General features: G+C 45.1%; 1 protein-coding gene across 4 annotated transcripts in view; it reads right to left on the reverse strand.

Moving 5' to 3' along the window:
* The window catches only part of DOCK1 (dedicator of cytokinesis 1), a 542,700-nt gene that overhangs the window by 173,381 nt on the left and 345,900 nt on the right, over nucleotides 1–23,419 (reverse strand). For all 4 annotated transcript variants that reach the window (XM_017944437.3, XM_017944438.2, XM_017944436.3 and 1 more), the window contains exon 29: nucleotides 20,404–20,498. In XM_017944437.3, coding sequence (XP_017799926.1) covers nucleotides 20,404–20,498 — 95 coding nt within the window. The remainder of the gene's footprint in view (nucleotides 1–20,403; nucleotides 20,499–23,419) is intronic.

Below are 23,419 nucleotides of genomic sequence, written 5' to 3' on the forward strand. Positions count from 1 at the left end.
ATGACACTGCCTATCTCTCATGGGGACGTGCTGGGCACCTTAGGGCCTGAACATCATGCTGGCATTTCTGGTGATGAAGACTTCAGGAGTCAGCCTGCACAGTTACTAATTTTTGTCCCCATCATCTTGTAAGTAACAGATCTAAACACTGTCACTCTGATCCCCTGCTTGTCATACAGAAGGAAGCTCTTTCTATTTGATAAACATTGCTGAGAGCATCTCATGGGTTTGCTAACGATGGTGATTACATTTTGCCAAGAAACAACACATCTTTTTGAAGAAAAACAAAGTTAAGCTCCTCTCTCCTTCTCTCTTTGCCTCCCTGTGTGTGGCCAGCCTCACAGCCTGGGTGGTGCTTCACCGGGTGATCAGGTACTCTGGCTCAATAGCCTGGGCTCTGGGAAGAAAATATGTCTTTTGAGTTAAATCAGCCTCCTTTAGTGACTTCCTGAATTCAGCTACCTGCAACTCCCTCGCCCTTGCTTAATTCTCTCTCAGATCGGATGAGACAAATTAGCTGGAAAAGGGAGAAAAAAACCTCCTGGTCCAGTGAATTCTAGTTCTGCTTGCTTTATTCTTTACCCCTCAGATCTTAATACAACTTAGTCTCATTTTCTGAGGACTTGGGAGCTCACCAACCTGCCCTCTTTGCCAGGTAAACAAACAGTTAATGAATGGTTGCCTTACTGTACCACATGCTAATGGTCTCTTGGCTGGGGAAAGATCTACACAGTGGAATTTCTGTCTCTTTCTTTTTAAAAGGTAACTGCAGTGACTCAAGGGACACCCATGGGCAAATTCACTTACACTGGACACTGGTCAGTGAGAATATACTTTTTTACTCTAACACAGTGTTTAAAAATCTGCCTAACAGCATGAGGTTCCATTTGATAGCTCCCCTAGTGATGTGATCATGTGGCATCTACAGCTAAGAGGGACACGTGTGCGCATGGATTAGTGAGTGTACACAGCTGTGTGTGCTCCATACCTGCTTTATACCAAATAAACCTGTTAATATAACTGTATTACTTAATGAAATACTATATAAAAGGATAAAATAGGGCTATGAAAAGAAAGTTGACTTTTACATGAAAATGAATTCTAAAGATTTGAAAAGATTAAAAAGATGATTCACTTGAAAAAGTGCTGGCAAGTCAGATGGGTGAGAGACCATTTAAAGACTCACTAAATCTAAAAAGCGTTCAAATTGTTTCATCTATTGTTTTCAGTTCTTTTTTTGAGATGGAGTCTCGCTCTGTCACCCAGGCTGGAGTGCCGTGGTGCCGTCTTGGATTACTGCAACCTCCGTGTCCTGGGTTCAAGTGATTCTCCTGCCTCAGCCTCCCCAGTAGCAGGGATTACAGGCGCCCACCACCACACCCGGCTAATAATTTTTTTCCTATTTTTTATAGAGATGGGGTTTCACCACATTGGTCAGGCTGGTCTCGAACTCCTGACTTCAGGTGATCCACCTGCCTCAGCCTCCCAAAGTGCTGGGATTACAAGCATGAGCCACCACGCCCAACCCTTATTCAACTTTAAAGGTATGAAAACTGGCTCACAGAAAACAAAAGCAAACACTCATCTATAGACACATCTTAAGTCAAATAAAAAAAAAAAAAACAAGAAAAAGCAACTTGACAAATGCACATGCTTTGTGAAATGGATGTATATTTACCTACTAGAAGTCAAAATGAAGTGTGCAAGGTATATATGTGTTTTTTTTAATGATCTATGGCCTTATCAAAATTTTTTTATTAGAAACCAATAATGTTGATAATTGTATAGGATAAAATGCTTCTACATTTTTAAATGGACAATTTCTTAAAGTCAAAAGGCCATGTGAATCACCGCTGCGCTTGAGAGTAACATTCTTTTCTGAAAGGGAAACTGAGCGTGTACCAGTTGAGCTCAGTTCTCCATACAGAGGCAGCTGAGATAGGAATCCCTTAGTCATCGCCACCCCAGTCAGAATCACATTTCCAGTTGAACCAGAGAGATGAGGCCCCCCACATCAACGTGATCAGTAAGATGCATCTAGTCCATTAGTTTTTCCAGCTCTGTGCACACTGACCAGTTGCTCACTGGCACCAGGGACATTCATCTTACGATTCTGAGGATCTAAGAAGGTAAAGTAAGCAATAGGCAATGGCCCATAATGTTTACCATGTGATTTCTAAATTCCCTTCATGAATTCTGCAACAGAGGAACTGGAAAAACAATGGCCTCATGGAGACCAAAGAGTAAGTGGGATAATATAGGAAAAATTTGATTTTCAAAATTTTTGCTGCACCCCTGATTTCTGGGACCTGATAAAGGAGCTTGGAGCAGAGGTGTACAATCTATACCTCTAAACAAAATAGAAAAAAGATCAGGCTGCCTGCCTGAAGCATCCCACAGCTAGAGCCTGAAATGTCCATGTCACCAGTGTCCTGAGTCCCTGCTTTGTGGTCTTAAAGAATCAGAGGGTGAGAAAGACAAAAAGCACAGGAGGCGAGAGAAGGAACAGGAACCCTGGTCTTCTGGGAATTTCCACAATGAAACAGCAGAGAGTTCTGGAAGACACCTGAGTATCACTGAACTGTATTCAAAGAAAGAGGACCAGCAAAAGGATGCTTAACGCTTCCCATCCCCCCTCCCTCTCCCAAATATCCCTAAGCCAAGTCAAACAGAGAAGATGCATACAGCCACTGACAGCCCATGCATTGGAAAGCTTTAAGAATGGTGCTCGGACACAAGTCATCTCTCCAGGGGCTCTGGTTCCTATGTCCACAGCCAGCATCCCCACCCAACCTCTCCAGTGGCCACCCAGCCATGACGCAAGCATGTGGGAGCAAGTCTGATGAGGGCTATTTTGAGAGACTGGAGGATTCTGATGGCTAATAGGGTTTGTTGAAGCTTAAAAGACAAGATCCATCGAGAAATGTTCACAGGAGGATGATTTAGCATGAGTTATTTAAAGCAATCTATCATTTTAGACTCTTCTACTTGTGAGGCCTCTCCAGGGCGTTACATAATAAGGCTGCATGAGCCGCAGGGATCTCCAACGTGGCCTGTATGCCATGCGTGGGCATTAGCGGGGAAACTGGTGAGAGGTGAAATATTAATGTGGCCATCATAGAGATATAGAGAGATCATATTTGACTATTCCCTGCATCCCTTCTCACTAATTACCTGAACTCATACTGCAGTCGGAAACCAGAAGCCACATGGGTTTTTCTTCCATCCTCCAACCACCACCTCCATCTACACACAGGTTGACACCTGTACCTCCCTCTGTCCTCTCCTGTTACAACAAATCACCTGACCTTGCTCCTCTCCAGGCCAGCCCCTCTGCCATCCCTTTCCTCTAGAACTCACTGCCCTCGTGAACCTCCTCCATCCCAGCATTTCCACCTTCACCCATCATCTGCTCATCTCCACCGGAGTGTTCCCAACATGCCCTAAATCAAGAGCAGATACCTACAAACTCTCCTGGTATCACAGCTCTCGATATAGGGTCACCATCTGTCTGATCCTGAGCGCCATGAAAACCCAGTGAGCACCCACAGCCAGGGTGCCTACCTCGTTCCATGCCTTCCTCTGTGCCGCACAGCAGGCTGGCCTCCTCCTCTGCCACTTCACTCCACGGAGGCAGTTCTGGTCCATAGGAGCAGTGACCTCTATGTGGCCATATCCTCTAGTTACTTCTCTGTTCATTTCTACGCTCTCTCTCAGGAATCCAACACTGTCTTCTCTCTCCTGTATTTCTTTTTTCCTATGACTGACTCCTGCTCTTGGTCTCCTTTGCTGACTTATCTTCCACTGCTAAACCCCTGGATATCAAAGTGCCCTGGGGCATTAGCCTGGATTGGCTTCTCTTCCCTAGAGACACTGCCCCCCAGGTGGCCTGAATATCATCATCTGAATTCGAAATTGTACCTTCTAGCCTTACCTTTCTTCTGAACGTCAGTGCAGAATTTCTAGTTGCTAGCTAAACTTCTCCATCTGGCCACCTCCTGGGCACCTCAGAATGAACCAGGCCACACAGCCACACTGGGGGAAATGTCTCCACCAAGGGGGTGAAATTGATTCTTGGGAGGGGGGCAAAGAACATTTTCGATATTATTCTGCTTGTAGTCCTCCAAAGCACACCCTACCCCACAAATTCTTATTCCTTAGCATTTAATTTCTCTTCTTAATTAAATTTGAAGTTAATTTACTCCTCTCCTTAGGAGGGTCATAATGGGGAAAAAAAAATAATAAAGCAGGTTGAGAAACACTGCACTAGGCCAAAACAGAGCTCAGGAACACTCCCATCTTGCAAGCCCGCTTCTTTATCTTTAAACTTTCCACCAATCACTTCTGGCTCAAGCCAAAAATATTAAGACTTTTCCTTGATTGTTCATTTTTCTTCACTTCTTACATCTACTTTGTACAAGTTCATGTGGCCTCCAAAACACACCCCAAATTTCTCATCGTTTTCCTCTTCCCAGTGGCTACCTTGGCCAAAGACATGGCCATCGCTGGTCTAGCTTATCCCCAGAGCCCTCGCTGGCCCTCCAGTTTGCACATGAATCTCCTACTCTCTGCAGAGTGGCCCAAACAGTCTCTGAAAATCATCAGGCAGTGACAGCAGTGCTCTGTTTGAAAGTTTCCAGCAACTTTCCATCTCTAAACGAATGCGGGCTATGGCAGCAAGCCCGGCCTGTTTTCGGTTCCATGGGCTCCCTCCAGTCCCTCTTCAACCAAAAGTCTCTCTCACTGGAGGTATATACGGTTTCTTTAAGCTAAAACACCACCCCAAATCCAAGCTCCAAGCAGAGTATCAATGGTAACCAGGACCAGGACATGCCCTTTCTCTACTGTTTCTGTCAGTATTGGAAACTCACTTCATCATGCGCTGTACTTTGGGAGCTCATGGTCCATGGCAGACAGGCAGCTATTTGAATACTGCTTTGAAAAGGAAGGTCCTGTGAATTACATGCAGATTATGTTTACCTCCAAGCATATCTCGTAAGAAAAAAACACTTTATTCTAAATCCAGCTTAATTCTTAGGCTGAATATCATAAATAAATACATCTATCAATTCATCAGCTTGCTTTTTAGGTCCCATTTCCAAATCATCTGCAGGCTAATAGCTATTTTTTTTTTCTTTGAGACAGTCTCCTCGGTAACCCAGGCTGGAGTGCAGCAGTGTGATCTCGGCTCACTGCAACCTCTGCGACCCAGGTTGAAGCAATTCTCCTGTCTCAGCCTCCCAAGTAGCTGGGACTACAGGCGCGTGCCATCACACCCAGTTAATTTTTGTTATTTTTAGTAGAGATGGGGTTGTGTCATGTTGCCCAGGCTTGTCTCAAGCTTCTGAGCTCAGGCAATCTGTCCACCTCAGCCTCCCGAAGTGCTGGGATTACAGGCCTGAGCCACCGCACCCAGCTGCTAACAGCTAATTAAAAATACGTTTTGCACAATATGCTACAGCATCAGATGGCAATAAGATGGCCATTTACTTAAATAAAGTAAAGGCTACACATTTACCTCAGTGAAGCAATAACATTCAGTTTGAAGAATCAAATCAGATTCCTGGCCCCATAGTCCAAGGGACACTGGGGACAGCTGCAAGGAGCCAGCTTGGCGTTAGCAGGGAGTGGGGAACTTCCAGAGTCCAAGCAGAAGCTGCCACCTATTAAATCCTGCACAGCTGCCTAGACTTCCTTAGCTAAGGCAAAGGAAGGCGCATAGCAAAAGGGTGAAGGGCGAATGCTGGGAAGCTCCTCAAAGCAATACCAAAGTGGGAGGTATTTACGGTCCAGCCTCAGTCCAAAGAGCCCAGCCCTACATCTACCCGCTGCATCTCAACTGCAGAATTCAATCTGTTAACTTAGGATTTTCTGGCTCTTACAGGAAACTTTACTTTAGTGTTTTCCCCTGAATACAAAGAATAAGAAAAGGTGAGGCCGTCCACCATCATCACAGAACAGAAGAGGAAATGGGGTTGACATGGTTTGGCTGTGTCCCCACCCAAATCTTATCTTGAATTCCCACGTGTTGTGGGAGGGACCTGGTGGGAAGTAACTGAATCATGGGGGCAGGTCTTTCATGCTGTTCTGGTCTCTTGAGAGTGAGTAAGTCTCACAAGATCTGAGGGTTTTAAAAAGAAGAGTTTCCATGCACAAGCTCTCTTCTCTTGTCTGCCACCATGTGAGACATGCCCTTCACCTTCTCCCATGATGATGAGGCCTCCCAAGCCACATAGAACTGCAAAGTCCAATAAACTCTTTCTTTTGTAAATTGCCCAGTCTCAAGTATGTCTTTATCAGCAGCGTGAACACGGACTAATGCAGGGATGCTCCTCTAACCTTCTTTGCCAAACCTCTGCATCCCAAGCAACATCACTGAGGCAACAGCAGCAAATCAGAAAAACTAGAAAAAGTGATCTTTTCTGTCTATAAAAAATAGATTGCATGCTGAGAAAAGTGGCAGGTGCTAAAAGCTACATCCGTCAGAGAGTTAAAGAACTCCTTCCCTTTCAGGGTATGGTTAATATTTATATTTACAAACATTAGCATTTAGAACAATCTCTCTCTTCCTAGGACTCTGTGTGTCCATGACATGGAGCCAGTGGCCGCCGAGGTTTGAGCATGAAGAACAGTTCACAGTGGTGTCTGCCAGAGCATGGAGGAAAGAGGCTTCCGTGCGGGTCTTTTGTTTTGAACCATTGGAATCCACTGAACTGAAAAGATCAAGCTGTCAGAGTTCATTTTCTTCCTAAATCAACCACACTGCAGAATAACACAAAATGTTTCACTTTACAACATAATTTGTATCTTCAATTTACTTGCAGCTCTGGGAATTTGACAGGTACAGTATTAAGTAAAAACCTTCTCTGAAGTCTTATTGGAAAGGTTGACCACAAAACAGCAAGTAATCGTGTCCAGCAGCCTTCCTGCCGCTGCAAGACTTGCACTTGTGATGGAACTGATGTGATGCAGTTGGCTGGAACGTACAAACACAGATCAACACAGATCGCCCTCGTGCATTTTGGTGGTAAATTTAGAACAACATTCAATTAAGGAATTAGCTCTGGCTAATAGATCTTAAAGAGAATAAGAGGTATTTGTTCACTGCATATTTATAGCTGCAATTGTTTCTTTGTGGACTCAAATATAAAAAGAGTAACTGCCATTTATTCTCCGAAATGAACTGCTACAAAAGTATTTCATGTATTTTATTGGTTCACTTTGTTCCTAGAACATTTCCTAGGGATATGCCTTCAGCCCAGCAGTTACACAGTCACTGCCTGTTGAGCACCTACTGTGTGCTGGGTAATGGGACAGTGCACGGTGCAGCCACTGAGATGTTCAGAAGAGATTTCCCCCAATGCCAAAGATCCACACATAAATGCACAAAATCCCACGTGACAAATATTAAATGCTACATAGAAGGGTCCTGCATGAAAAACAATGTATAGAAAAGTCACAATGCTGTTAACATTTCGATTTTGTGGAGAAATTATAATTAAATGTTATCATTTCTTTATAGACCTGAAGATGTATTACATAAGTGAATTTTTAAAAATTTAAGTATATCACAGTCAGGCTTCCTTGAAAATGGAGACAGTATATTATTCAACTTTATTTCCAATTTTATGTTGAAAAAATAGCAGGAACTTGACAAAGAATGGTGGAATTGCATGTGTGGTTTTGAAGATAATTTTATTTTTTAAATGGCATTTCGTGAAGCTTCCACATAGCAAGCATGCTGAACCTTGCTACCCAGACAGTCACCAGCAGGTGAGTCCATTCAGGTTCTTTCTGCAAGCATCTTCAAAAGACATTTTAAATGTCACCCAACAAAAAACACTATTAAGAGACAAAAAAAAAAAAAAAATCCTGCCAGTCACTGAGTGGAGAAAGAAATCTACAGCACACATACCTGACCCAAGGATCTTATCCAGAACATATATATATATATATTTATACACATAAATATATTTATGTGTATAAATATATATGTATAAAATATATATATGTGTATATGTGTATAAAGGATCTTATCCAGAACATATATATACACACACACACACATATATATAACTCTTGCTAAGCACAGAAAAATGAGACAAGAGCCTTGAATACAAGAGAAAATAATAATAATGATAATTTCTCATAAATAAAAACGTGCTCAACCTAATCAGATATCAAGGAAAGGCGCGTTTAACACAATCTCACTACACACCACCAGACTGGATAAAGAAAACTCAGTCTGATGGTATAAAGTATGATTGAGACTGCATAGCAACATGAATACTGCTTGGGGGGGGTGGAGATGTGTAAAAAGGTGGAATGAACAATTCTGGACACTAATGAAGCCTTCTCTGGAGTCTTGTTGGAAAGGTAGATGGCGGCTCCTATAGAAGTTGAAGACACGCAGCTCCCCTGCCTACACACCACTGCACACCCATGAGAACGGCTAAAATGAAAAACAATGACCACACCACATGCAGGCAAGGACACTGAGAAAGAGGGAGGGAGGGAGGAAGGAAGGGGAGAGAGGGAGGGGGAGGAGGAGGGAGGTGGGAGGGAGGAAGTCAGCCATGCAGCATTTTCTGCTTTGGGTGGCACAGGCTGGCATCAGCTGTGATTCATTCAGTGGAGCATGAAATCAATAGAATGGGTAGAATGTGAAATTTTACTTACTTATTTATTTATTTATTTAGTGAAAAGGGACAGAATGGATGGGCTAGAATAGAACAGAACAGAACAGAATAAAAACATCGGAGGGTTCTACATAGTCAGGAATTCTCGCTCAGTTACACCTCGATGGGGTTGGGAAGTGCGTCGAGCAGTGATCGGACATGTTTTTCTTCGCTGGAATTGTGTTCAAAACCGCTTGGAAGTCTCTGCTTAGCTTTTCTTGCAAGACATCAGGAGCCTGTGGAGGTGGGGCCAGGGCTGAGATGTACACTGATTTGAGAGCAGGACGCCCCTGCCACAGGAGAGAAGGACGGCAGCTCGGAGGAGGCTCTGGGGAGCTGGCTTCAGGAACTCCAGTCCTATCCACTCGGGCCCGTGTATGACTGGCTCCGAGGGTGGGAGAAGGAGAGGAGGCAGGTGGAGTCCCTGGTTCCTGTGAGGCCCTGTAGACAGTGCCACCTACTGTCACCAAAACTGAGCGTGGTCAGGAGTTGGCATTCATTTACTGAGGACCTCCCTGTCAAGCTCTCTACTCTCGTTATGCCAATGGGGCTTCCCAAGGAGCTGCATGGGTGGTAGGCGTCACTGTTCACATTTTATCTGCCTGGCCTTGAATGAGGCTTAGGAGCAACCAGTTCTGCAGTCTGCGCTGCTACTCACACAGGGCGCCCGCAGCCACTCATTCAACCTCCCTGAATCCAGTCTGCCCTGCGACTCACACAGGGGGCCCGGAGCCACTCATTCAACCCCCCTGAACCTCAGAACTTCACCTGCACATGAGGGACACGGGATCCACTCTGGGGACTGCAGCTCTGTCCTTCCAAGATGCCAGGGCAGACAGGACCACCATTCTGGTGACTGGCTTCTGAACAGAGACACTGCACAAGACCTCTGCTTGACAGTGTGTCAGCCATGTCACATAAAGCAATTTGCAAATGCTGCTTCTAGGAAAACAGCAAGCAAAATGGGTTGACTTAACTACCTATAAATCAAGGAAAACCGTAATTTGAATAATACAAATACCCTCACAAGAAGAGAGTGAATCTCTGAAAGCAAAGAATTGTATTTCTTTATAATGTAACTTCTCAATACACGGACAAAGTGCTCTGAATCTCCAAGGTAATGTCTGTGCTGCACACCCTACCTGTGGGCTCAATTCTCAGATTCAGAGGGACACTGACATACTATCATATCATCTTCATAAAAATGGAGGTGGCTACAGACACCGCTTGTTGCAAGGTCGCTGGAGGTCAGGCTCTGAACAAAGCACCCCACATGTACTTTCTCATTTATTCCCCCAAAACACTCCAGCAAGGCTTGACTTCTGTCTCTAATTTATGGGTGAAGAAACTACAGCACGGGGTAAATCTGCCAAATACTAAACTGACAAAGCTCACAACTGGTGGAGCATGGATTTGACCTGACAAGCTGACTCCAGGGCTCCGCTCTCAACCCTTGCACTGAAGGTGGCCTCTGGCTGGCAGAGGTAGAGAGGAAAGGCATCTGGCTACTCCTTCACCCCAGGCTCAGCAGAATGGGGGTACAGGAGCTGGCAGCCCAAGCACCCTGAGAACAGGCTCTTGCTAATATTTTCAACGCATGTCCCACATGCCAGCTAGGACTGGAGGCAGCCCTGGCATGGACATTGGTGTCACTGTGATTCCAATGCCGTCTTGCTCCCAATCACCACTCCAAACCAAAGCCCACAAGAATCTCGTCCTGCAAAGACACCGCAGCCCTGGGCAGAGTGACTTGGGGAAACTGCCTCCAATTCTCCGACAGCCCCCTAATAAGTGAAGATGAGTCCTATGTTCAGCAGGCAGCTGCTATTATTTGTTCTAGAGGTTTGGCTGAGGTCATATGGCCGAGAAGGGTGGCTGAGAAATGGGGAAACAAAGAGAAAGAGTCACTGCAATAAAACACACATATTTCTCTCTCTCTCTCTTTTTTTTTTTTTTTAGACAGAGTCTCCCTGTCGTCCAGGCTGGAGTGCAGTGATGTGATCTCAGCTCGGTGCAACTTCCACCTCCTGGGTTCAAGCAATTCTCCTGTCTCAGCCTCCTGAGTAGCTGGGGCTACAGGCACACGCCACCATGCCCGGCTAATTTTTTTTTTGTATTTTTAGTAGAGACAGGGTTTCACCATATTGGTCAGGCTGGTCTCGAACTCCCTCGGCCTCCCCAAGTGCTGGGATTACAGGCATGAGCCACTGCACATATATTTCTATATATTTCTAATGGTTACTTAGCATCACTGAGACTCTGTTTTTTTCATCGATCACAGGGAGACACTAGTGACATTTTGGATGAAATGACTCTTTGCGGCAGGGGGCTGTCTCATGCATGAAAAGATGTTTAGCAGCATCCCTGGTTTCTACCCACAAGTTGTGACACCAACAATGTGTGTGGACACTGTTGATTTTCCTCTAGGGGAAACAACTGTCCTTCACTGAGAGCTACCAAAAAGACACGGAAGACTCTGCCCGGCAAGCCCGCGAGGACTCAGTTACCATGACTTCCTCCTCCTCCCGATCTAGACAGAAAAGCATCACACCAGAGGGTCCTATACCGCATAGACTTTCTTCCAAGTCCCAGTAGCACAGGAGGTTTAAACTTAGCATGAGAGGATCGGGAGGAGGATCGTAATAAACTGTATTTCCTCCATTTTGCTTTGTGCGGAGGGATGTTTCATGCATAAAACAGAGAGGGCACTTGGCTTCAGTCCTCATCACGTGAAGTGCCTCCTCTGGCATTAAGTGCCAGCGGGATAAGGCATCCGTACCAGCCAGGCACTCCCGACGAGGTGCGCATGGTCTCTGAGAATTCTTAAACAGACTTTGCCCTTTTCAAACCTTCCTCTAAAGCGAGCTTCCCTAAATGAGAGTCCTGCAGAGAGCTCTTCATCACCGCCACTCCTTTGAGAGTAGCTTGATTTTTCATCTCTCAATTAAAATTTAAAAGAGGCAATCTGAATAAGACGACACAGTTTAAAATATCTAGGCTATGTGCACTACCTTGGTTATAAACAACCAGGTAAAACTCTGGAAATTATTTGCTTTAGTTATTAAGCAACGAGCAACAGCAGCCATGCCATAGAATAACTGGTACGGAAAGTATCTGAAATAATTTATGACCATGCCTTAAGAATGAACAGAACTCCAACAGGTAGCATTTGGTCATAGGTCAGTTTCCATCCCAAGGTGCGGCGGGCTCTGATACACCAACTGCAACCATACCTAGGCCCAAAAGCTGCTGACAGAGAACTGCCAATGTGCCTGTGTCCTCTCTAAAAGCAATCTGTGAAGGTAAAACTAAAATGATAGACGTAGCAATGTAGCCCCAGTGGGGTCCTTTTCCTGCTGCAGGGTCCAGAGCATCATTACTGGATCCAAGTCAGTATCTGTCTTGAAATCCGGATGCGTCACAATGGCCAACACAGCCCCCAAAAAAGTCTCATGTGTTTCTCCGGGTGACTTGCCAGAAATGCACTCAGGTACGGCCCAAGTTAACCAACCTAGGAAGCAGACCTGGGGCCCTGGGGCCTGCAAACTGGGGGCTCTGGGCTGTGAAATGTCTCAGGCTAGGCCAGTGCTTGGAGAGGAAGGCGGCTCAAAGAGCAGTATTGTTAAGTGTATGAGCTGTAGTAAAATGCAGCTATGGAGAACTCTAGGGAAATTTTCATTCCAGAATGTTTTCACTATACTGACTTTGAATTGCTATTTTTTTCACCCCAAATTCTCAGAGATCATGCACATCTCATTGTGGGCACCTGGCTGGTGTTAATACCGCATCCCGCTGGCACTTAATGCCAGAGGAGGCACTTCATGTTATGAAGACCAAAGCCAAATGCCCTGTCTATTTTATGCTTGAAACACCTCTCGGCACAAAGCAAAATGTATAGTCAGCATGGTCTGTGTGTGTGTGTGTGTGTGTGTGTGTGTGTGTGTGTGTGTGTGTCTGTGTGTGTGTGTGTGTGCTGGTACTTAGCTAGTTGTGTTTCGACAGTGTTTCTGTCAACAACTGCTGTATACTGTTTCATAGGAAAAAAATAATTCTAAAGTGTGCCTAAACTCATCAAGCCATTGGATGTGCAAAACCTCCATAGTAAACCAATAAATTTTAAAAATAAATTAAATGAGAAGTCACAATATCAACTAAAATCCAGGCTTCAAAGAAAGGAAACAAGATGTTAAGAAGTAATAATCCAAGAGTTTCTCAAGTCCCAAATGCTGTATAACCGTGATTTCAACCCGCACAAAGAATATTCAACTATGCACCCTTAATTGGGATGCAGAGGTGCTTCTCTGGACGGAGGGAGAACAGGAAAGAAAACAGGCAATCCTCCTGACTCAGCCATCCATAGGCTGCCACTGGTGCCATGGTCCTGGGGGCAGGTCCCCTGCACATGGGCGCTAACTCTTCCCTCTCTCCCATCCTAAGGCAAGTGGTGCCTTAGGATGTCAGGCTGGTGAAAATGCAATACGCCACGTCAGTGGATTGAGGAAAACACTTCCTGGCTGAAAGAAGGATGAATCATGGGGAGAGGAGGAGAGGCCACAGAGAAATGAGCCAAGGTGGTCGTCAAAATGCAGTCAAGAGATCAAAATCCTCCACCCTTTGCAGACTGCAAGCATCATCCTGATCTGTTTGGGACGGTCTCCATATGGCCATGGTTTTTTTTTTTTTAAATGTGTAACACATAGACACTGGAAATAAATAGCAACATGATCTCACAAACTCCAAATAGGGATGAAATTTCAAAGTGTGAAACGACAAGTATAAGATTAATTAATTGAAGATAGAACAAAACCAAACAATAGTTTTTGACTGACAATCTCCAATGTTGAAATGGTCAATGACTGGACAAGACTAAATGGAGCAGGTCAGCTAAATCCCTTTAATTTGATGAGCTAGTCTTTCAGACAAGTCCAATCATAACCAGCCATTGATATAACCAACATGCTGACTGGTAACATCTTACGCATTTCCTAACTGAAAGAATAATCTCTTCTGTTTTCTACAGGCAGAATTTTGAATTCTCAACTGATTCCTTCCCTATGATCTTCTCTTGATCAGTGTCTCCTATATAAAGATCTACATCATGGCCGGGTGTGGTGGCTCATGCCTGTAATCCCAGCACTTTGGGAGGACAAGGCGGATGGATCACTTGAGCCCAGGAGTTCGAGACCAGCCTGGGCAATATGGCGAAACAACATCTCTCCAAAAAACTAAACCCACAAAAAATTAGCTGGGCACGGTCGCATGTGCCTGTAGTCCCAGCTACCTGGGAAGCTCAGCTGGGAGGATTGCTTGAATCCAGTAGGTAAAGACTGTAGTAAGCCATGATCCTGCCACTGCACTCCAGCCTGGACAACAGAGTGAGACCCTGTTTCGGGGCGGGGAAGTGGAAAACTACATTGTGAACCACCAGCTTCCCCTGGTAAATGGCAAGGATCATTTTCACCATCCAGTGAGAACCTGGCAACTGTCTTATTTGCCTTTACGTTTTATCTTGCAGTCAGCTTTGAGTATTGTGACTTCTAGAAAGCGTCGTTTTCTCTACAATTTTACATATTCTATTTTATAATCATGTTCTATGAACCTTTACTTGCAAGACATACCACGTCCTCTGTGAAAGTGTGTGGGCTTCAAAACACTAATCATTATTTCCGGTAGGTCCCAGCCTAGCCTGAAAACGAACAGGAAGTCTCAAACACAAAACCTATGCCAACAGAGAGGAATGCCTGGAAGCAACTGATAATCCCAGTTGCAAACCACACTAGCTCTGAGGAAATGCAAATGCTGGTTTCATGTCTTTATTATCCTGAGAGCAGAGGGTACGGTAGGCAGGGAGGACTAGGGAAGTTGTGAGCTGGAGTAGTTGAATTTTTAAAAATTCTGGTACAAGTCTGAGTAGCTGACAACTGTGGATAAGGTTTTGTTACACACTGTGTAGTCACTATGAACAAGAAAGTCCAATTCCAGAAATAGGGGAATACATTCAGTACTGGCCTCTCTCTCAGCCACTGCATGTTGTAGAAATGCGTTTCTCAAGCAAAAGTAAGGCAGTTAATAAGAAATGGTTTCTTCGAGGTGACAAAGGGATTCAGTTTACCTGGCCGACTCACTTCCTACCAGGTCATTCCTATCACTTAAAATTCTACTAGGAGTTATTAGTATATAAACTCAAGCACCCTACTGGAGCACTAAGGCAAACCCTAAGGCTAGAAGAGACACACAAATTCAAGCAAGTGGTCATATTCTCATTAACAACCAAGGACAACTCTAGGATGGCCATGGAATGACTGCTGGCCCTTAGACTATGCTGCACACACAAAGCGTGAATCTGAGAAAGTCAGCTAATAAGAGTTCCAGGATGGATACCAGTATGTAGGTGCCAACAGGGAAAGGTCTGTGCTTCCAACAGAACCTGAGAGCTTCAGTGAAAACTTAGCAGCTGTTCCCCTCTGGGAAGATTATAAAGCACTTCTGGGTGCTAGTACACAAGCACACTTCTACTCTCTCTGTGCTGTGCTCATCTTAAATGTCATCTTGCCATCTGGCACTCTCATATCCTAGAGCAGAGCTATAATGTCAGGCCATCGCCAATCAGTTCCCATCTTGAACATAACAACCGAGTGAACACCGTCCTTTGGGATATTCATTAAATCCTATAATTTTGATTCTTGATTTACAAGTCGTATCACCAAAACTAATAGATATTGTCTTTAATTACATTTTACAAGCCCCACGTATCGAGGAAAGGTATGTTCACAGAGACAAAGATAAACAAGCATAAGAATATAAGAGACCACAGAGGCTGATTTTGTCCATTTCTAAGCCATAGGTGGTAAAACTACATGTCCAACTGTGCCATTAAAACTGAAACAGACTCCAGAAGCTTCTGGAACCACTGCTCATCCAGCCGAGGCAAGGAAGTCTCTGGTACTTGTTAAGGGGTGGAGGAAGCAGGGAAGTCTGGCAACATATAAAATGTTAATCTAGTAAGATGCAATATAGATACACATATCTGGCAGGTAGATAAAGACATAGAATATGGTATCTGTAATTTCCATAAGGGGATTACTTTATGACAATACTAGGGAGATGTGATTTTTCTAGACTGCACAGCAAGACTGGCTTGTATGAAGCACATTAATAAATGGTGCATACCCTTCTAAAGGTGAAGAAAGTAAGTAGCAATGTAATGAATTCCATGCTCAAAATTCACTCATGTAAGCAGTAAACCTTATGGAAAGTTGTTATGTTTTATGGACACTCGAATAAAAACAAAACAAAAACTCCTAACACTCTCTTGGGAAACAGGAGACCTACTTAAGACCAACAGGCAGCGTAGCTGGGTGGCTCAGGCGCGGCTCTGGGGTGGATGCTCTGGATTTCAGTTTTGGCACTAACACCGCCCAGCTCTGTGTCTTCTGGCAAGTGACCCGACCTCCATGCCTCAATTTTCCCACATGTAAAGCGGACATAAACACAGCAGCTGTCCCGAGGGCTGCTGAGGGCATTCAGGATGTGATGGCATGTGACATCCCCATGGCAGGGACTGGTGCTGGAAGGCATGCCCAGTGTTAGCTCACTCTCGGCTCCACAGTGCGGACGCGCACTGCCTCCCAGAGAATGCGTGCGCACAGGGAAAGGGACGCAAACCCTTCATTTTGAAGCTGGTATTGAATTTTGAAGCTGGTATTGAAGCAAAGGTGTCAAAGAATACTTAAGGGTCTTCCAACCAGCCGTCTCCAGACAGTGTCAAGTATCTGACCACAGGGAGGCAATAACCTTCTTCAAACACCCACCTGATCCCGCTTCTAAACATTCATCTTGTTTATTCAACACAAAGGGCAGCATTTGGGGGCAGAAGGATGTGGGAATAAAAGTTACAGTTATCAGTGACCAACTCCAATCGGGACCTAAAATGCCTCTTCCGTGGCTGACTCTTGTGCTGTGTGACTTCGGGAACTTGTTTCTGCTCAGTGTGTCAACTGGGATAGGAATATGGGTTTGTTTGAGCTTCTGAGTCAGAATCTCTGCAAATAAAAGTGCCTTTCCTTGAAACCAACACCTCAGCACACGGGTACACATACCCAGACCCACATGCACACACATGCAGGTACACACACAGATGAGCACGGGTACACACCCACACCCACATGTACACACACAGATGAGCACGGGTACACACCCACACCCACATGCACACACATGCAGGTACACACCCACACCCACAAGCACACACACAGATGAGCACGGGTGCACACACACACCCACATGCACACACATGCAGGTACACACCCACACCCACATGCACACACACAGATGAGCACGGGTGCACACACCCACATGCACACACATGCAAGTACACACACACCTACATGTACACACACACATGAGCACAGGTGCACACACACACCCACATGCACATACATGCAGGTCCACACCCACACCCACATGTACACACACAGATGAGCACGGGTACACACACACCCACATGCACACACATGCAGGCACACACACAGATGAGCACGGGCACATCCACAGGCACACACCACTTCTCTGCAGGAAGCTCCCATGGAGGAAACACTGGCTGCCCAACGACCTGGCCTCAGAGAACTAGAATCCTTGATGAGACGGTTCAGCATAGCATTTTATGTAAAACAGAAAATAAACTGTAGGATTTTACATTCAGGCTGCTTCCCTTGTCAAGACGCCTTTGCAGCTGCCGTCTGTGTACACGATGAACAAGAGAACAAGGTGGACTTTATTATCACCAAGGTAGACTTTATCCTCAGAAGTCTCATCCAATCAACCGCTGAGAGGACACTGAGCACTGTGGCTTCTCCCACAGGGTTTCCCTGTCCTCAAAACAAAAGACTCTCTTCCCTGTTTCTAAGACGGAAAGGCTTTGGTCCCAAACGCCACTGCACCAACCTGCTGCTGCAGTGCGTGTACCTGTGTCAGGCACCGTGCCCTGTGGAGGGGCTCTAGTGAGGAGGGGTGCTGGCCGGGGAAGGTTGCCACTGGTTTGCAGCGAATTCACGATTCCAAGGAATGCGGATCAAGCCACCTGCTCACCCCACAAACAATAGAATATCCCAGGAGAAGATGGACAAGGTCTCTGGAGAAGGGAACCAGAACCATAGCACTCTCAGGGTTGAGCCCCAGACCACTTACTTAGTGACTGTGTGGCTCTGCACTGCGGCCAGTGCTGCAGCAACCCTTATGTAGCGCAGGGTTGGTGGCAGGAGGAAAACAGTGAAGTAGGAAGAGAGAATGATGCGGCCACAATGTTCCAACTGAAAACAGGCTCTCAATTATAAAAAAAGAAAGAAAGAAAGAAAAAAATCATAAAATAAGTAGATTTTGACTATGCCCTCCTAAACAGGAGACCCTCGGAGTAGAAGCGACATGAATGCAACCTCAGGGAGCCCGACCCGCCTGACCTTTGTCAGAGCAGTGCTCACCCGGGGCCACAGAGTCCACAGCCTGACAGTCAGGATGAGCTGCTCTGCTGGGAGACCTGAAGGTCAGGTCTACACGTGGAGGAGTCAGGAGGCAGAGGAGGGCATCCACCAGGCCAGGCCGCCTCCACAGCCTGTGCTCAGGGGCCTGCTCAGCCACACCTCTGCTCCTGGCCAATGATGTCATGAGATCTATGGCTCCAGGGCGGCGGGGGTTTTGATCCCTGTTGCTGGTGTGTTTGCTTGTTTTCTCTATGTGCAAAATACAGCCATTCAAAACACAACCCGATAGAGCTCTTCACAGGAAATCTAGACTGTCCATCACAAAAGTTCATCCTGACAGAGAAAAAGGGAAAAGACTAGTGCTTTATTTTAAGTCCATCATTTTCTAGAGGACGACTTGGAAGCTGAGAGATGGCCACAGGAATAATTGAAAGTCACCCAGCAGGTGGAAGGGTGAGGAGGAGCAGAGGCCAGGACCCCCACTCTGGTCCCTGGGCCAGGGCTAAGGATACAGCAATGCCAGGGTCTCTGGGGCGTCCTCACCATCTACTCTCAAATGCTGTCTTTGATGTGTGGAAGGAGACTTCAACCTCAGTAACATCTGACGTGGGGTGAACATCACTCCCTCCCTCACGCTTACCCCTCAGGGAGGTTTGCAGGACTCCTGCAGCCATGGTACACAAGGCCAATCTGTCTCTGCTGCCCCAGAAAGCAGCAAAACCCAGAGGAGGCCAAAGGAAAGGTCGTGTTGCTTTGGATTTGTCGAAGGGAAGGACAACAGGCATTAAAAAGAGGCAAAGCCATCACAGAAAATTCAAATGTAGTATATCTCCTAGGGAGATACACTACACACCTACCAGCATGGCTAAAATAAAAAACAGTGTCAACAGCAAAGGCTGGATATAGACAAACCGAATCACTCACCTGGCTGGTGGGAATGTAAAATGGTAGAGCCACAGATTGGCAGTTTCCTATGTCATGAAATGTGCAATTACCCGACAACCCAGCATTTGTCCACAAAGGCATATATGCCACAGAAACAAACTCATGTTCACCCAAAAACAGCCGCAAGAAGGCTGCTGGCAGCTTTATTCATAAGAGCCACAAACTGGGGATAGCCCAGACGTCCTCCAACAGGAAAATGGTTCATCACACTTGGTCCAGTCGTACCACAGAACACTACCCAGCAATAAAAAGGAATAAGCTATTGATACAGGCAGCAACCTAAATGGATCTCCAGTGAATTAAGCAAAGTGAAAACAGCCAGTGCTAAAAGCATACATACAGTATGATTACACTTATGTAACATTTTTGAAATGAAGCAATTATACAAATGAAGAACGAATGAGTGGTTGAGAGAGCTTAGGGATGGTGGGGCGGGGAGGGGAGAGGTATATGTGGCTATAATTGGGCAACAAGCAGAACCTTTGTGACGATGGAAACGCTCAGTGGCTTCACTGCGGTGGAGTCCACAGTATATACAAGTGGTGAAACTGCACACAACTCAATACAAACACTAATGAATACAAATTAAACTGAGGAAATCCGAGTAAGATCAGTGAATTGCATCATCGACTCCCTTATACACAAGATCTCTATGACTTCCTACAACTGCACACGAACCCACAATTATCTCCATAAAAACTGCAATGAGAAAGAATAACAGAGATGAACAGAAAGTTCTTCCGAAAAATCCCATGTGACTGAGAATTCTACGGTCATTGTTAGTGCTCACAGAAACGATAAAAGCCGGTGTACTAGAAAATTAACCAGCAGCCCTCACTGGAGATGATAAACAAGGCACAAGTTCAATACTGAATGAGTAAGAAGAAAACGCTCATGATTAAAAAAACTGAAATACGTGAAATGTCAACACTTTGCAAAAGCCTCGTGCATGGAGCTGACGGTGGCTAGGGCTGATAAAAACATGTGGGTAACATGAGAGCGCAAAGCGACGCTGAGCAGAACCCGTGTGCCCATGACGACAGCTATGGGAGATCCAGGTCCACGCTGTTTTTCTCCAGGGGATGGAGCTCAAGTTCTTACAGCTAGAGCCCTGTGTTGTCATAAGGAAGTCACCACAAACTCAGAGTCCATGTCTCCCTAGAACTGTTTGCCTCACAGAGTTAGGAACAGCGTTTGCAGAACATTTTATTGAAGCCAGCTTGGTCTCCAGGCAACATCACTGTTCCCAGCAGACATGAATTGGGAGCCATAGAAAAGGTGAGAGCCATTCTCCCCACACTTACTTATTTTGCACCATGTTCATGATCACCCAGTCGAAGGGGTAAACGTTCTTTCCAATGAGGTTCTTAAACATGATGAATGTTTCCATTAGGAAATCCTGAAATAAAAAAAAACAAAACACTGAAATGGCCCACCAAGAAAAAGGTAAAAACGATACACCCCCCGTCGATGATTAGATTATAAAAGACCCCATTTTTAAGGGCCAAATGAAAACATCCTGAAAAGTAATGAAGATACATTTCATAGGAGCTGTGAATTAGACCTTTCTGTTTACCCAAGCACCTCCTGTCTGAGCTGGCTCCTTCAAGAATATATTCTGAAATAGTCCCTGAGCATGTCTCTTTAATAGTTAAAGAGTAAATCCCCAAAGGTTAGGAATAGGCATTCAAATCCTTTTTGCTTCTAGGAAAACATGATTTTTACAAACAAGGCTTGCAGGTTACAGCTTTTTCTTATGTTTGCTCTAAATCCATTTTTCATGATGAACAGGACATGATTTCAGGTTGAATACAGGATGCTACTGTCTGTTCCTTTCTCTCATGGAATTTCAAAATGAAAGGCTCCAATAGGAACTCCTGACCATCTGCACAGATTCGGCACGCAGTAAACCATTTGAGTGTATGGCCATGTTGCCAAACTCTCCTAGATGGCAGCTACATCCCCAAAAGCTACCGAGTTACGCTTCTGGTGTCTTAGATGATGCTCTCTGTACTTCGCAGGGCAACTGAAAAGAATCAGGGTTTGGGACACACCCAGCTGCTCTACCCTGCTTCCACGCCAATAAGAATGTGCCTGGCATCAGGAAGGGGCAGCCAGTTCCTAGGGGCTGTCCATTATGTGTGTATCAGAATTAGAAGATTTCCTACTTTCGAGAGCTTGACAGGTGCTCTGAGCTAACCTGAACAAAACAAGTGGCTATCCCAAAAAGCACACATCCCTGGTAGCCCCAAACTCACACAACACCCAAGGTGGGAAAGGAAAAGGCAACCAAGAACTGTCTTAGAAAAGCGAGGCCGTGGTCAGGGATCGTCAAATGAGTGGATATTTCTCATTTATTTAATCTCCTGAATCATAATTAGGTGCAATGGCTGTGAAGGCCAAGGTGGTGAACAGAATTTAAGCAGCCAAGAAAGCAATTCCCAGTACAAGGTCTAAATAAGCAGCTCCTGCAAAGAGGCACAAGTTAAATTTGATGACAATAACAAGCTAATGTTCAAAGTTAACATACTTTCTCTCCAACTCTAATGGCCAAGTCAGGTTCTGGCAGGTGAAGTCCGCGGTGTGAGGAGTTTGCTGTGCCCCCACCGTAAATAAAATGAGTGATCCTGATCACTCTATTTGAGCAGATGCCTCCAGTCTAGGAGACATTAGTGACCTGGACAAAATCAAGTTGGAAAAGTCAGTCCAGATGTCCTCCAAACTCTGCACGTGGGCGCTGTGTCCTCCTGATCTCAGGAGCGGGAGCATCCCAGTCCTCCCTTCCGACACAACAAATGGCTTCTTTTCCAGTTTAATTATTGAAATTCATATTTCACTACTGAGTTTCCTCACTTTGTCAAGAGTTTCCCATTTTAACGACCAGGCTGCATATTTTGTAGGCTGAGTACCGCAATTCAGTCACATCTCTATTTGCATGAAATTGCTGGCTTTCTTGATGATTACTTCTCAAATCCTAATAATTGAGATACAGGCTCTCGTTTTTATTATTCTGGAAGAGAAGCATATTTTCCCAATTCTCTTTCTTTTCTAAGAGACACAGTCCCATACTTCATTAGTATGGCTCAGCTGTTAAATTTTGGTACTTTGCTGATCAAACAAAATGCTGCATCTAGTGGGAGATGAGGCTCTGCAAGTCTTCCTGTTTTCTGCATAATTCACTAGCCATGGCGGTGGCCCCTAACAACTGTGTTTGCCTCGAGCAGCTGACGAGGCTTACCAGACTGTTCCACTAGGGTCTCCAAGTCAACAAGGGGTATTTTGTAAAAATTTCATCATTCAACGTGGATTTATTCCTGTTGCATTTTTTAGTTTTAGTTTCTATTTATTTTATTTATTCATTTCACTCCCTCACCCAGGCTGGAGTACAGTGGCACGATCTTAGTTCACTGCAGCTTCAACCCTGGGACACAAGTGATCCTCCTGTTTCAGTATCCTGAGTATCCAGGGACCACAGGTGTGCACCACCATGCCTGGCTAGTTTTTTAATTTTTAGTAGAGATGGTATCCTGCTATATCGCCCGGGATGGTCTTGAACTCCTGGGCTCAAGAAATCCTCCTGCCTCGGCCGCCCAAAGTGTTGGGATTACAAGTGTAAGCCACTGTGCCCGGCTGCATGTTTTAGTTTGACTATTCACAGGATGTCTTATACAACAAGCAGGCTGCTCTAACAATAGCCATCCATCTATTTCAGAGGCAAGATCATGTCATAACTCTGTCTGCACCTTTCCATCCCTGTCCCCACTTGAATAAAACAGCCATCCTCTCGCACCTGGACTTAGGTCCATCCTTGTCCTTTGTTGTCCCCACGCTTCACTTTTCAAATGATAAATCTGATCAAGGTATCAATGCTTTCCAGACATCACATGGAACCCATTTCTGTAATGGCTTCCCAATGCTCTTAGACTAAAGACAAAGCACTTGACTCTTAGACTTAGGAAATTTCCATTCTGCTCAGCCAAAGGAGTAATCATTATAGACAAGGACCAGCCATAGATTTTCAACCCATCCAATGAAGGATTGTTAGGGAAATAGGACATGTCCACATTTTTGTGGATTCAAAGTTTCATCCAAAGATTATCTGATAATTGCAAAGGTAGGAAGAGGTACATATTTTCACAATGGAGGGATCTGGAAGTTACCAGCTTTTAACCCAGCGGTCAAATTCAGCATCACCAGTAGTGGGTGAGCATGACATGCCCAGCCTCCTGAAGTAACACAGCAGAAAGCTTTCAACACCAGTACTGAAACACTCTTGCCAAAGAGTTGAGCTTGAATCTCAGAACAAGCTTCTGGTTTGCA

Source organism: Papio anubis, chromosome 11, assembly GCF_008728515.1.
Source record: "Papio anubis isolate 15944 chromosome 11, Panubis1.0, whole genome shotgun sequence".
NCBI classification, from domain to species: domain Eukaryota; kingdom Metazoa; phylum Chordata; class Mammalia; order Primates; family Cercopithecidae; genus Papio; species Papio anubis.